General features: G+C 35.6%; 1 protein-coding gene across 1 annotated transcript in view; it reads right to left on the minus strand.

The window, feature by feature from the left end:
* USP47 (ubiquitin specific peptidase 47) overlaps positions 1 to 15,430 on the minus strand; it is a 46,096-nt gene that overhangs the window by 6,911 nt on the left and 23,755 nt on the right. Inside the window, exons 9-22 of the mRNA XM_030450931.1 lie at positions 13,328 to 13,423; positions 13,085 to 13,237; positions 12,262 to 12,429; positions 10,195 to 10,326; positions 9,421 to 9,497; positions 8,771 to 8,826; positions 8,393 to 8,505; positions 7,406 to 7,510; positions 6,382 to 6,589; positions 5,887 to 6,002; positions 4,706 to 4,825; positions 2,705 to 3,482; positions 795 to 970; positions 532 to 612 (exon numbers count right to left, since the gene is read on the minus strand). Of these exons, the coding sequence (XP_030306791.1) occupies positions 532 to 612; positions 795 to 970; positions 2,705 to 3,482; positions 4,706 to 4,825; positions 5,887 to 6,002; positions 6,382 to 6,589; positions 7,406 to 7,510; positions 8,393 to 8,505; positions 8,771 to 8,826; positions 9,421 to 9,497; positions 10,195 to 10,326; positions 12,262 to 12,429; positions 13,085 to 13,237; positions 13,328 to 13,423 (2,379 nt within the window). The remainder of the gene's footprint in view (positions 1 to 531; positions 613 to 794; positions 971 to 2,704; positions 3,483 to 4,705; positions 4,826 to 5,886; positions 6,003 to 6,381; positions 6,590 to 7,405; positions 7,511 to 8,392; positions 8,506 to 8,770; positions 8,827 to 9,420; positions 9,498 to 10,194; positions 10,327 to 12,261; positions 12,430 to 13,084; positions 13,238 to 13,327; positions 13,424 to 15,430) is intronic.

Below are 15,430 nucleotides of genomic sequence, written 5' to 3' on the forward strand. Positions count from 1 at the left end.
CCACAAGAATGCCTTTTTAAGACTGCAATCTATTTTTTATGTCCCAAAAGATGTACCGAGCAAGTGAGCTGTGTTATTCAGAGGCATTTTTGGTTTTTGTCTTACATAGAGAGGCCTTGTTATGCAGCTAAACATCCTGGTAAGGACTGTCTCTAGTGGACAAATGTGACAACTTAGATCAGTACAGTATTACTGAAATCTGCAATCATGTGCACATCAGTTTCTTATTTGGAAAGAATGCCACATGACTCTCATACATGAAAGGATAACAAAACAGTTACTTTCGTTTGTCCTCCATTTACACTCCAGAAACAGATACACTTTAGACATACTGCAGGATCACATTCCAATCATGGATTTAAACAGCATAAACAGAAATGACGTCAGTTTCACATTCTAAATTCAGGAAAGCTAGCAGGAAAATGCACAGAAGAGAGTGACTTCCCTCCTTTCCAAGATTCCAGAAAAAAAATGTAGTCAAGGCACATACTAGTATTCTCATGAGTCAATGTTGAAATATCAACACTTTACCTCTGGCTCATTTACCAAAAGCTGATAGACTTTGACTCTGTATTCACCCTTCTTAAGGGCTCTTCCAAGCCTGATAGTTATCTGAAAGGCAAAAGAAGTATCTGTTAGAACTGATACCAAAATCAAAATTACACTTAGTAGCACCATACTAAGACCAATGTAATTATTTCATCTGGACAGGTTAGCAAAAAGTTGTAAAATGTATTATGTTTGTCTGTATTGTACCAATATATTTTAAAGATTCAAAATAACTTGTGAATAACCTTATTGTCATCAGAAAATGATGAAAGTGTCTCAGTCAACCGAACACTCTCAAACTCTTGATTGCTGGCATAGACTCTGAAGACTTTGAAGTGAGAAGATGGAACTCCAACAAAAGGCTCCAAATGTTGCTTGAAGGCAGAGAGTGTAATTCTTTTATCAACATGCACCATCAGCCCTAAGCAAAAATAAAGGTAAAAATGGCATGAAACACTGCACTGCCAAACAATCCAACACTCTAGTGAACTATTTCCATATATTCTGAGTTATCCCTTACAGCAAAACAGTACTTAAGTCAGGATAGCAGTTAATTGTCACATTTACATTTTATCTGAGGGCGTCACTGTAAACCTTGAAGACTTTGCTTGTATTTTAATTGTTACGGGGTAGATACTTGTGGAAGACACAACAGTTCCAAACTGTCCTATTTTGCAATCAGTTAAGTGGAACAAAGCAGCTTCTCCTCCATTGAGGAAGATAACAAACAGAACTAGGGAGTTTTAGCTGAGAATTCTCCCACAGCCTTCCCCTGCCTCAAGAGAGAGACAGAAGTGGTGCTGGCCAGGCACCACCACCAAACCTTTTTTCTTCTGCTTTCAGTATTAAAATTTTTGGCACCTCTGTGTTCTGAAAGGCCACAGGATATCACAATACAAGATGAAGTCTAGATTAAGGGACTTCACCAGAGAATAATTTTGTAATCAAGGAAAAAGTAGTTGTAATACAAAATTCTGGAAAGTAAAGTGAATAGTTTATCTCCTGAAATTGAGTTTCTTAATTTATATATATTGGACTACACTGAAAACTACAGTACTATTACACCGTGCTAGAATAAAATAAGGTATAAAATCATTAAAATAAAAATTGCTAGTCACAATATTTAACTAAACAAATGAATTATTTGAATTATTAGATCTGTTCATGTTGTCAACATAACACAGAAAAGTTTTCCCTTAGAATAATAATTTGCATAACATACTATGAAAGTGACAAAGTTACTGTAAATAAATCCTACATTCAACTAGTACCACCAAAAAAAAAAAAAAGGCAAAAATTAAAGTGGTTCAAGATTGGCCTCAATGACAGATCTTTACAGGCTAGAGGAGTAATTTTTAAAAAACTTTAGTAGCAGCAATTAGATTTCTCCATAGTTTTAGAAATTATGTTCACAAAAAAAAAGGCAAAAGATTTATCTGTTTTCATTACATCAGAACTTCTGGACTGACAGATAAACCTTTGCCTTCCCAAAAATCTATCTTATATCCCTCTATTCTTTATTCTTCTGTTAACTACAAAACATATGCAGGTACTGAGCATTGTTTAAATTACTTATCTTTATGACAACCAATACACTACATTGGCTCTTACACTGAACTTGATCAGACATTTTCATGTCAGTCATACACTTCATTCACCAACTGAACTTTAGTCAACGAAAGCAAGTCTACTGAATTAAATGATTGATGTCAAGTATATCTGTATTTTATTTACAATTAAACAACTATGAGTTTTCAGGTTTGTTAATCTAAATGTTAACAGAGAGTTACTGCTCTGGGGACCAGTGCATCAGCCACAGATGCAAGTATTTTCCTTGCCACTTGAAGACAAGGCAGCTTGCTCTCCAGGAAACACTTTCAATATAAGGAAACATGTATCAGAGGTAGCTTTTCATTCTCAAAGACAAAAAAGCCAGACACTTTTCAAATATGTAATCACTTATTACAACATCAAATCAGCCTATATTTTTGTTGTAATACCATGTCCCATCTTTGCACTTTCACTAGTTTTAATTTGATGTATAATCAAGTTCTCAATACTGTCATTTGATGTCTAAACACAGCATACAAACTGAACAGTAAGGAACGCTGAATTATCTTAGGCATTTAAAAAAAAACAAAAAACCGAAACATACACTTTTGCCGTTCTCCTGAACCTTCATCTGCAGTATAGGGTTCTGACTTAAAGTACATATATTGTGCTTCTCCTCTGCTTTTGCCACTTTCATCATATTCGCTGTCTGTTCCAGAATCTTCTTCTGCTGTGTCCCAGGTTTCTTTCTTCCCCTGATTTGCTTTTGATCGCCTACTACTTGTGATACTATGAGAATCAAGTCCATTAGCCAAGGGAAGAGGGGCATTGTCCACATTGCATAAAGTATCACTGCTGTGACTGGAGCTGAGGATATCACTGTCCACTGAACTTGTACTCCTGTCATTATTTACATCTGAATCAGACCGTTCCTCAGACTGGAGATTTTCTGGATCGGAAATCTGAATTTGGTTTTCAAGTTCTCTGTTTTCTGCTGATGCTGAAGAGTCTATTTCATTTAAAGGTGATTCAATGTTTTCAAAATCACTGGCTTCTGTGCTTTTGCTGCTGTCACCATTATCACCCTCCTGTTGCTGCTGCAGGGACAAACTTTTAAGCTTTTCAGTGCTTTCTTCCAGAATTGCCTCTACAGATTTCATGTTACCTACAGGTCCTTTTACTCTTTCACAGGCTTCATCCAGGTTGCCTGAATCCCCACTAGACTTCTGATAAACTGCTCTTCTAAATTGAGATCCAGGTGATTGCTCTGGTAGTGAAACATACAGTCTGATTGTATTTGCATGACGATCCAAAAGTTTCCATAAATGAGAATCTGTATATGCCACATGACGATCCAAAGACTCTGAGCTTTCAGTAAATACCTGAACACAAAAGAAAAATGTTTTATCAAGCAGTGTTATTTTAAATAAAATTAAAAGCAACAATAGCAAACAGAATTGAGGACACATCAGAAATTGTGTCACCAAGAAACACTACCTTTCATAAAAAAGTAATATATGCTTAGAAAAAGACAGATTAAATAGTCATTAATAATGATTTTACTTTTCCTTATTTTCATAATCATGGTAAGAAATAGGCAAACTGAAACCAAACCGAGCATCTGCAGTAAACACTTATGTTCAGAAGTTTATGTAGAACCTCACCTGTACACTAACACTAGTCATGGTAGTAATGAGCCCCACAACTACAGTTGGTGGTTTCTAGTACAGCATCATAAAAATAAATAAATAAAAAAAACTTTAGATGCATACATGGGTAGGCAAGCACAACAGAACAAAACAAACCAAATTTATCTTTTCCTTTTGTTGAAGGCTACTGTGTTGTAGTGACTGTGAATGCAAAAGGGCTTCAAGTAACTGAAAAACAACTCGATGCCATTGTTTTGCTCATCTCTAAGTCATCACAGCCTTCACTAATTTTTCTTCAGAGGACTGTGTTCTTGAGCTTAAGTTTCCACAACAGAACATGTGCAAAATGTGCTAAAAGATGTGCTATTACTACTGTAATTAAAAGTGTAATGCTACAGATGTTACTTAAGTACCAAGTTACTCTTCTTCTGAATGCATTATGCAACTATTACTGGAAACATTTATTCAAAATCTTATTTTTTGGAAAAACAATTTATCTGGCAGAATCTCCCTGGTAAAAATTACTGAATTTAAGACAAAAGCCCAGCACAAACTTGCTCTCTGTTGTGACATTTGTTTCTTCAGAATGTTAATACTGAAAGGAAGCACATATATTTAGAAGGTTTAGAAAACAAATTAAGCAAGTTTCAACCAATTCCAACCTTTGTTCCTTAGGAAGCGTCGAGTTCCTACGGACTGTTAACCTCACTATCATTTGAACCTCTGACCATCAACCAGATGTCTGATTCTCAGCCTGCTCTGCTTTGTACGTAAGTTTCACAGGTAGCCTACAGGATTCATCAACACTACAACATCTGCTAGTTAACACTGCACGACACAGCCATCCACAGACAGTTATCCATTACAAATCCAATACACATAGCCATACCTTTTACAACACAACATTGAAGTCTACAAATACATCAAACAAACAGCTTAAAAACTGGAGTAGATACCTTGTTGCTTCTAAAAAAGCCTTCAGCTTTCAGTGTTTTGCTGGAAACATTCAGAAGACGCAAGTCATTGTAGCAACGTTCTAATACTACTCGCATTGTTTCAGCAGGCAGGTGTGTAGCCTAAAATAAGATTTGACAGTAAGGTAACACACACATTATGTGTAATTTCAAATACCAGAACAAGTATTTAATTTCTTAAGATTATTCATAAGGAAGCAGAAGGTTTATTTATTGAGTTATAAATTGCCAAAAATGACAATACCTCCCTACTGTTCTACCTCAGTTCCTTTCCTTCATCCCCTATGTGTAAACACATAACAAATTTTAGTTTTTCTAAGAGGTCAGTAGGCTAAAATGGCTTCGCTTTCCATAAAACTGGAAAAACATTAATGACCAGTAATAGAAGTCATCAGTGGTATTACCAACCAAGGGCATGAACTAGCTGAAAATAAAAAAATACTCTCAAGCATAAGGTTTTGCACACTTTACACTTCATTCCTAGTTAGACTGAATTCAAATTACTGAAAGTAAGTTTTGTAACAAATACTGTGAAGTTACACCAATCACAGAACTATTTTATACATAAGAATGTAAAATGCCTGTCTTCCAATTCAATGCAAATAGTAACATCCCATGGTTTAAGATCATGTAAAAAAAAAAATCAATCTGTATCCTAATAACAGGTGCGTGTGGGATGAAAATGTGGGTATGCAGGGGAGACTGTGGAAGGCATTTAATGTTAAATTTACTGGAGCCAGTGGGGGAAGCCCTATGTTGGTTGAGTTATATGGTAGCAGTTCACTAATTCTGCCACTGACTGAATACTCAGAGAGGTAGTTCAAGTTACTAACCCAAAGGGACACAAGCCCAATTCTGCAGCATCTCCAAAACTTTACTATCTGGTAAGCTAGTAAGAAGTATGGCCATACAGTGACTAAGTCTGAGAAAAAGCCAAGTTAGAATTTTGGATGGAAGCAAGAAGCATATTGCTGCTTTCAGCAGCAGTGACCAGACAAACAAGCTCAACTGTAATGATCAGCCTAAACCTACTGGACATGACACACAGTATGAACCACACAAACTACAGGCTCATTTTAGATATTTAAATTATGACACATTTTCACAGTCAGAATGAATGAAGTAAACTCTGTATTACAAAGTCCTTTACAACTGTAAATTACCTTTGAAATAAGCTGTTTAAACTCAGAAACAGTTTGATTTAAATAAGCTCGTACGCTTATTGGAGGAGCAACAGTTTCAGTCTTTAGGTCAACTACGTGAACCTTTACCATGACCTCTGTAGGGAAGAGGAAAAAGAAAACAAAACCACATATATATATACAGGATAATTTCAACAAGTAAAGACACATTTGCATCTGTCTGATATACTGATTAAGATACATACAAACAGTAATAAATTTGAAAAGCAGTCAAATTTAAGACGCAAAAATGTTACAATTGTAGAATTTTAGTATACCTTAGAACTGCTTCAATATGGAAAAAGTTAGCAATATATCACAGTATGTGGTTCTGAGTATTGACTTTGTAGAACTTAGTACAAAGCCGTTCTTTCACAGTTTATAATGAAGCTCTATGTTTTACAAGTTTTATTTTCATGCCATTACACAATATAAAATTTTGGTCTATCCTTATCTATATGCAATTACATGTCTTACCACCAGGTTTATAGCACTGGAAAATTTGGTCAGGTCTTCTTGTTTCCAACAGTAAGTCAAACATGTACGTTGATTTGACACCCCCAAGTAATAAACCCATTGGTGTTTCCTCTTCTCCCTCATACGATCGTTCCAAGTAGTCATGAAACTCATCATATTTGACAAGACGACAGCAATCCAAAGGAACAGCCTCTTCTAAATCCATTAGCTAAATCATGCAGACACAGAAACCCCCCCCAAAATTAATGATGGTTTATTTGTGAGTTTACCATTTCACTTGTAAACCAGAGATATCTCAGTATGTGTACCTCCCAGAATCCTTTGAAAAAAAATCATATGCATATACCACATATATACACAAGTAAGCAATATGTATACATACTTCCAAAATAAAAAGAGAAGCCTACATCAAAATGCAGAGAAGACTGAAGCTTAAGAAATATCTTTACAAACATATTCCAAAATCTCTAACTGTCTTGCTGGTACTCTACCAGCTGTACACACATATGGCAAGAACCAAAGAGTACAGGTGAGTAAACAAGATCAGATGTCTTCAACTTCTACCTATTTGTGAACAGCAAAGATCAACAGATGCTTTGGTGCCCACTTAATGTTATTGTATTAGCTATGTAGGAAGTTTCTTGAAAGAATTCACTTATTACATATCTAATAAGAAATTTCTTTAATTAAAAAAGTATACAGAATTCTTTCAACTTATTGAGGCTATGGTGCATCTAAGAGCAGCTCTCACTGTTTTATTTTAATATAAGGGTATGTGAAATCACACTGCCTTTTCAAAAGGCAGGCTATATCGTTCCAATCAGAGATCACCTGAAGGCTAACGGAAAACCCAGTTAATAATCCCCAAGCAGAACATCTCTGAAAAACCCCAAACCAACCTGACCCAAAATCCCACAGCCAACCCCCCAAAAACCAGTCCCACAGCATTAGAAAAACTGGAGATATGCAACAGCAGAAAAAAATTACATCTAACAATTAAACTATTCTGTTACATATAGCATACCTTATAAGCTATTTCCACAGCTTCCTTCAGTGTCCTGTCCTTATGAACCTCTAATTTTTTCTCCATCATTATTTGTTTTGTAGGATGCATGCAGAATAATTTAATCTAGGAAATACAAAGGAAAGAAAAATTATCATGAAAGTATTTGCAAATAGCTTATTAGGGCACGTTTAAATTTACAATCATGTATTCAAACATCCTAATAAAAAAATACATCTTTAGCTCTACTTCAGCTTAGGACAGTTCACTTTGTGGTTACACAAACTTCAAAGGCACAGTAGGTAACGTTAGTGTGTGTATATATGCATATATACATCTTTATACAAGCTAGTGTATGTTGTCTATAACCAGAATATCTTCAAATTTTCAGCAATGTGCAACTTAGCCAAAACAAAATGCACATAGAAACAATGAATGTGAAGTTCCTTTTTCACATACAGTTACATATTTCACAACTTCTGGGTTAGAGAGCCTTCTAACAAAACAATCACTTGATTCATAGGCAGACCAGTTGACTGTCATGCTTGTAAGGCATGTATGTCATATTTTGTTTGTTACTACTGCATCCCTGATTGAAAAAAGATTCCAGTCTCTGCCATATGATTACTTTAAATAAGTTTAAGAAACATCATTTCACAAAGCAAAGGGTCACAGTATGAAAATACATAATAGCATGAAACACCTAACATATAGCATTACTCTCTGGAATTATTTTTGCTGAAAATCAAAGTCAATTAATTGTAGTTTTGGAGTTAGTACCAATTCAAATTCATACAGAAGATGAACTCAAGAAAAATCTTTGGCAAATACCTCTAACAAATGCTTTCACTGTGCCTAGGCTTCCAATAGGTGTACAACTAATTTTTAAGAGTTATGAATTCAAACACACTTAAAACAGTCCTTGTTTCATACTAGACAATTACTCTTTAGTGTAGAAACACTTCTTACTAGAAATATATTACTACTTATTTCAGCAGAAATTCTAACCTTGCAAGTGTTGCGCTCAATTTCACGTTGCCTCTTTTCTTGTTCTTCCAGTTCTCTTTCTTTCTGTACCAATTGTTTAATATGCTCTGGATACTCATGTGCCTCAAGAAACTCTGCCACCAAAAACAACACAATAGTTTTAAATACTTTTTTTTTCCATATTGGGCAGCATCTTAGGAATTTTAGGGGTATATTTAGTAAGGTTTATAATAAAGAGCAATGAAAAGCTAAAGAAGACAGCTTTCTATGTGAAAGTTAATTTAGCTTACCCTGTCCTCCCAATACCACTATTCTCCCCCAAATTATTACTCCTCACATGTAAAACATCTCCTTATTCTGTAAGATTTTTACTAGTTAAGAACTGCAAAACATACTTACTTGCATTTCTTGTTGGATCCTTCAGTCTATATATCAGCATGTATGCATTTGTGGAGCTGGTGGAGGAAAGAATAGTCATCTGAAATTATCAGATAGCAGGACAATATTGACTTCAAAAGTTGTTTACTTTTGTTTTTCAGTACAAAGCTATGTCATATGCACCTTAGCAATGCATTAATTAAATAGACTTTTCAAAAATAAATATAGCTTAAAATTAAGAGTAGATGCTAACATGTTAAGCACATGCATCTTGAAAATGGAGCTCTTGGAGCAAGATCAGAGGAGGGCCACAAAGATGATCAGTGAGCTGGGAGCACCTCTCCTGGGACAGTTGGGGTTGTTCAGCCTGGAGAAGGCTTGGGGAGACCTCACATCAGCCTTACAGTACCTAAAGGGGGCCTACAGGACTAATTACACAGAGGTTCTCCTGCCCAGAACAGCTGTGGCTGTCCCATCCCTGGCAGTGGTCAAGGCCAGGTTGGATGGGGCTTAGAGCAACCTTACCTAGTGGAAGGTGTCCCAGCCCATGGCATGGGGGGGTTGCAACTAGATGATCCTTAAATTCCCTTCCAACCCAAACTCTTCTGTGATCCTGTGATTTGACTGTGCTAAAACCCCAAAAGGAAGAGTAGCATTACAGTACTACTAACCTAGCAAAAGCACTGGAATAATAGCCTCTGCTTCCAGAAGATCCACCATATGTTTTCTTAATATCTTCCTGAGTTATCTAACAGAAAATAAATTTAATGATTATTTGAGAAACTTCCAGTAACCAAGATGCATTTATTCTCATAAGGAAAAATGGCATTATGTAGATAACATACAATATTAATCATTCTAGTTCTTTAAAATACTTCTTCTTATTTGCTGAGTACAAAAAATTTTTTTCAAAAAGTGACCTGCCTCCTCATTTTACAGTGAAGGCTTTTTTTTTTTTAAAGTAGGAACTTCTTAGAAAAATATTATTTTTGACTGCAATACCACTTATGAGTGCATGTAACACCTGAAATGCACCAGAAGGGCACATTTAACTGAATAGCCTGGGTTGTAATAGATCTAAAAATACACTTCTCCAAGCAAGAAATATTCTTCACATATATAGAACGCAGAATTCTATATTAAGCTTTGTTTGTATATGAATAAAGGGTTCTTTATGAATGATTCCTCCTTCACATCAAAACACATGCCTCCCCAGCATACAAAACCTGATCCATAAAATATTTGGAAATCAGTTATGCTAATGAGTGAAACACGTGTGTATGGCAGGGCGTTAGGATAAGAATATGAAACAAGGTAAATGTTTGAAATACTTGCATGCAAATTTATCTTGATTATAACAAAGTGAAAAAAAAAATTCAGATGCAAAATACAAACTTGCTGGTCCATCTGCAAGTATGTAAGCTAACTAAAAATATTATTTTTACCTTGCTAACATGTTGATCATTAAAGCTGTACCACTGGTCATCACTAAAAGATTTTATACAGGCATAATAATGGCCACCAGCAGCACTTCCAGAATGAACCATAACAGAAAAGAGTTCGTACAACAAAGAACTCTAGGGAGAGAAGAAAAATGTGCAATAAATATTAAGATAAACAAAGAATATTTAAAAGTTTTAAGATAATTACACAAATCCAAATATATAAATAGTTGTATGTTACGAAACAGATCTGCGTAAGAGAAATGTGTTACTGCAACAGACACTGAACAAATCAGAGCTCTGATATGCTAAACATGATACAAGAACATGTAACAATGGAAGGAAAGAGGAAAGGCTAGTGGGAAGAGAGAGAAAAGACCTAGACAAACAGTCAGCCAAACGAAACACCCCAAAAAGACTGCATAAACATTTTTAAATGGCTTGATGCATTACTGTGACTTCTTGTCTGTAGAAGCTCTGATTTAATGAATTCTCAGACTAGATCTGCATTAAACACATTGCCACATAAGAAACAAAAGTAATGACCAACTTGCCTGCAGCTACAAAGTTCAGGCTTATTTGCTATCTCCCTGCACTCTGAAGTAATTTCTCTCACACCACTAAAGAGTTTTGTTGTCATAAACCCTTACCATAGAAAAAGGGATGAAAATAAAAGGTACTAAGGACATACCTTTAGTGTTCTATAGACATTAAAAAACAGAATTGAGCAATACTGACTCACACAAGTGTAACAGGAATTTAGTATTGTTATATTTTATAGAGGAAACTCTCTATAAAATCTTAGCATGTACTGTATCCACTATTAAGATATCCAACCTAAAAAGCTAACATGGCTCAACAGCTAGTTTGCCTTGAGAACAAGAAATATGAATTAACTGGACAAAACTACTATCAACACTAGGACATGTCATCCACATTACAGGTACTTTAAATACTCTGTCCGTGTTCCAGTCCAGTGACTATCCTTCTTTTTTCAAGCTCAGACTGGAAGTATTCAGAATATTCATCAAAAACCCCTCTCAAATGGCTTAACTTAAGTGTAAATTAGGACAGATTTGCAGATTAAAATGCAAGTCAGCCTTTAAATACGTAAAAAAGTAACAGTTACAGCCAAACAGCTTCCTAACAAATCTGAATAACAACTATTGGGCAAATCGCACCTGAGCTGACCAAAGATGTTACCATAAAACACCAAATTTTTTGGTGATCTTTGTACTGGCAAGAACACTCACCCAGAATCACACACAATTGCCACAGCTAGAAAAGACCTCTAAGATCACCAAGTCCAATCATCAAACCCAGAAAAAAGCACCATGCCCACTACAGCATGTCCTGAACTGCCTCATCTATGTGCCTTTTTAATACCTCCAGGGATGGAGACTCCACCACCTCCCTGGGCAGCCTGTTCCAGTGCCTAACTACTCTGCCAGTAAAGAAATTCTTTCTAATACCTAGTCTAAACCTCCCTGATGCAACTTCAGGCCATTTCCTCTACTCCTATTGTTATTTACTTGAGAGAAGAGGCCAACACCCACCTCACTAGACCCTCCTTTCAGGGAGTTGTAGAGTGATAAAAGCATTTTCTTCCCAAATTTAACAGTCCCACTTCCCTCAGCCTCTCCTCATAAGACTAGCAAGAAAACTTGTGGTTGGAGATAGTGACAGTTTAAGAAGTGATGGAAAGAGGAAAAAAAATGGCATGATACAATGGCAATTACCACCTCCCACCAGACCAATGCAACAGCAACTCTGAAAAATCCTGGTTTTAGCAGGACATTACACAGCAGGGAATAGGGCATAGAATATCCCCGTAGTGACTTCAGGTCAGTTGTCCTAACTGTGTCCTCCTTTAAGTCTCTTGCCTGCTCATTACAGGGGCAGAATGAGAAGCAGGGAAGGCCTTGGTACTGTGCAACACTGTTCAGCAAGAACTAACACACTGGTGTGCTGTTAATAGTCACAAATCCAAAACAGAGCACCACACAGACTAATATGAAGAAATTTAATTACATCCTAAACAGAATTAAGACAACATATTTTTAAACATACCTTTTCACTGCCAGCTTTAGAAATTCTTTCTGCTGCACTATTGCTTTCGAGGCAGATTCCTTCATCCACTCCATCGTCATTAGAAAAATCATTGCTCATCTGATCACTGTGACAACTTCCTTCATTTTCAGCACCACTATCAGTGCAGCTCTCAGTCTGAGGAGACTTCTTAAAAATAACATACATACTAATATTATACAACATCTATACTTACACAGAACAACAAATACTGATATATTTGTGAAATGAAACTATTCCAATCTGCAAAACAGTGAAACTCCTCAAAAACCTAGAGACCTCTGCAATTTAGCATAGAGAACTGGCTTGTTTAAGTTAGTAACTGTCTTCAGACAACCTCTTGGATCACTATTTTTAGTCTTGTGTGCAATGAATGGCAATTACTCATTTCACACTTGACAAGATAGTATCTGTTACTACCCTGTTCCATGTATAAGTTCAATCAAATAACTGGAAGTTTAATATCAGGTAACAAGTCAAGAAGACTTACAACACGGTCCTATTACTCAGAAGTGATTTGACTGGAAACATTTTCATCCACAAAGATTTTTTTTTCCATTTCAACTCACTGGACAGAGTCTAACTATTACAGTGAGACTGATTATGTTCTATTTGCTAAAAAGTATGATGTCAACAACACTATGAATACAGTTCATTTAGTGCAAGCCAGTATAACCATCTCTTTCCTTTCAATAATTCTTATTTCCTGATAACTTTAATTTTTAAAATTACTATACCAATATTTTTTTTTCTTATAAAGAAGACTCAAGTAAATTTAAAACTTCTCTGAAATGGAACACTTTACCTCATCTTCAACATCAATGAAGACACTCATGTCTAACTCTTCAGGAAAAGTCATCCGATCATTGAGTTTAATTCTGTGCATAGTGGTATAATCAAAGTCAAATCTCTTCAGCTGTAATGTCAGCAGATAGGGGAAATGCAAGAATCGCAGACCCTAAGAGAAGTAAAGACAAGATTATGCTACCATTGTCTGAACTGAAGTTTACCAAAAGCCATTTTAGCAAGTGATTTGGACAGTCGTTACCTTCCTTGCATCACATTTCTTCTTACATCGTTCACAAAAATACTGATTGGGGCCATCAAGAATTTCGGGCTGAATGAAAGCATGCAGTGCTTCTTCCTAATAATAAAAAGATGTTACCCAATTTTTAAAAATTTTTTACTCTCTTGGTAGAGATCAGAACAATAAATTTACAATAAAATTTCAAACACAAATTACATTGATTAAATCTACAGCCAAAATTTGATTGACGTGAACTCTAATGCAGAGTTAGTAAAATGATAACAGCAACCAAGCTTTCTATCCAGTCCAAGACTAAACAGTCAAACCACACGACTGCTAACTGTATTTCATTCAGTATTTGATGAATTCAAACAGTCCTTTTCTTATGAATACACCATATAAAATTTTACTCCTGTTATCTTGCACATCACATTTAGCCATGTCTGTTTAATCAACTGCTATGAAAATAAGCTTTTTAAACTCTGCTTTGACCCTGTCCTCCCATAGCTTTGCAATGGTACTTCTGCATTTCAAGAAGAGCTTTTCCCAATAGATACCATCCAAGAATTACTGGGATGGAAGGAAGGCTGTAGGAAAAAAGTATTACTCTTATCCTTAGCACTGTGCCTGATGACAGCCTTAGTCCCACTGAACAAAGAGACTTAGAAAAACTATATTTGAAGATACTACCTCTTTTAAGTGAAAGGTGGGGAAAGGATGGAGAGAGAATAATTGAGCCCAACTCCTAAAGGAGTAAGAATGAAATAGGTAATCTCCTAGAGAGACAGAACTAGCTTCCTAGAACAAACCTTATAAAACAACTGAATAGTAACTGCAATTGTCCACTGCCTGAAATACCTGTCACTAATCCTTAAAGCCAGGAGCTTAATGATTTCTACTTTTCTCCTCACTATAGCAAATAATATTCAAAGTACATTAAAATTGACCATTAGTCCTCCCCCTAGTATCATTTGCAACAATGATATTGCACAGAAGTTGTACATAAGTGAAAACAAACTTCTTCAAACAAAATTCACTAGGAATGCTCTGATGGATTCAGTGAAGAATTTTACCCAGAGAGTTAAAACCATTAACCCAGTAACCTTCCATCCTTTGGGTTTCTGAACTCCAAACGGAACCCAGAAACTTTCTGTTCACCTATGGAGGTGAAAATTAATACCACCTGCATATTTAGACATGTAGTTTAGAGCAAATATCAACAGAAATAATACTTTAATAATTATCTCTTGGGAAGGTACGTTTTTCCCTGAAGTCTGAACAAAAATGAGAAGGCTTAACTGGGCAGAGTAAACTCAAATTCTAATGCGGTTGACACAGAATTTAAGATTACTACACAAATCACATTGTTTGATGCAGCACACTGGGAGGAAATCAAGAATATGACAAGTTTTTCAAAAAGCCTCCAGCTCTTCCCCTCTTACTGAGAATTCAGGGAAGCAGCAAAACAGTAATAAAATAGATGTTTTACAACAGCTCTGTTATTGTTCTACGAGAAAGAACTTCTAAAAATTATTGTATTCCAGGTGATAACTACTTACAATTCAAAAATTAAAGGCCATCATCTCACTTCAACATTTTTGGATGCAACCAGAAGAGCCTTGAACATCCCTGAAATCACAGTTCCTAGGCAGACTCTGTAGGTTTCTCTAGAAACATTCTAGTCTGAACTGAACTACTAGTTATGGACTTACTTCCTACAAGCTACAGAGGCTGAGTTGCTCTTTACTCAAGAGCAACAAATACTTAATGTTTCATAAGATTATGCATTGAAATGTGAGGAATCTCATTATAAAATGCAAGAAAGACTAAGAAAGCTAGAAATCTGGTTAAAAAGAGGAAGAAATTACTGCATATTGACTATTCTGTACACTCGCTAGAGAATATTCAGAACTACTTAAACGAAATTATTTAAACGAAAGTTAAAAAGTTAATAACTGACACATGGAACATAATTCTGTGATGATGTCATTTTTTATCTCTTAGGAAGCAAATGCCACTTGAGACAATAAAAATATTGAGTTTAAGAAAAAAGTTGAATTCATACATCAACATGAATGAATGGAAATTATGAACACCAGGACAAATTTTTATGTAATGCTTATG

Source organism: Calypte anna, chromosome 5, assembly GCF_003957555.1.
Source record: "Calypte anna isolate BGI_N300 chromosome 5, bCalAnn1_v1.p, whole genome shotgun sequence".
NCBI lineage: Eukaryota > Metazoa > Chordata > Aves > Apodiformes > Trochilidae > Calypte > Calypte anna.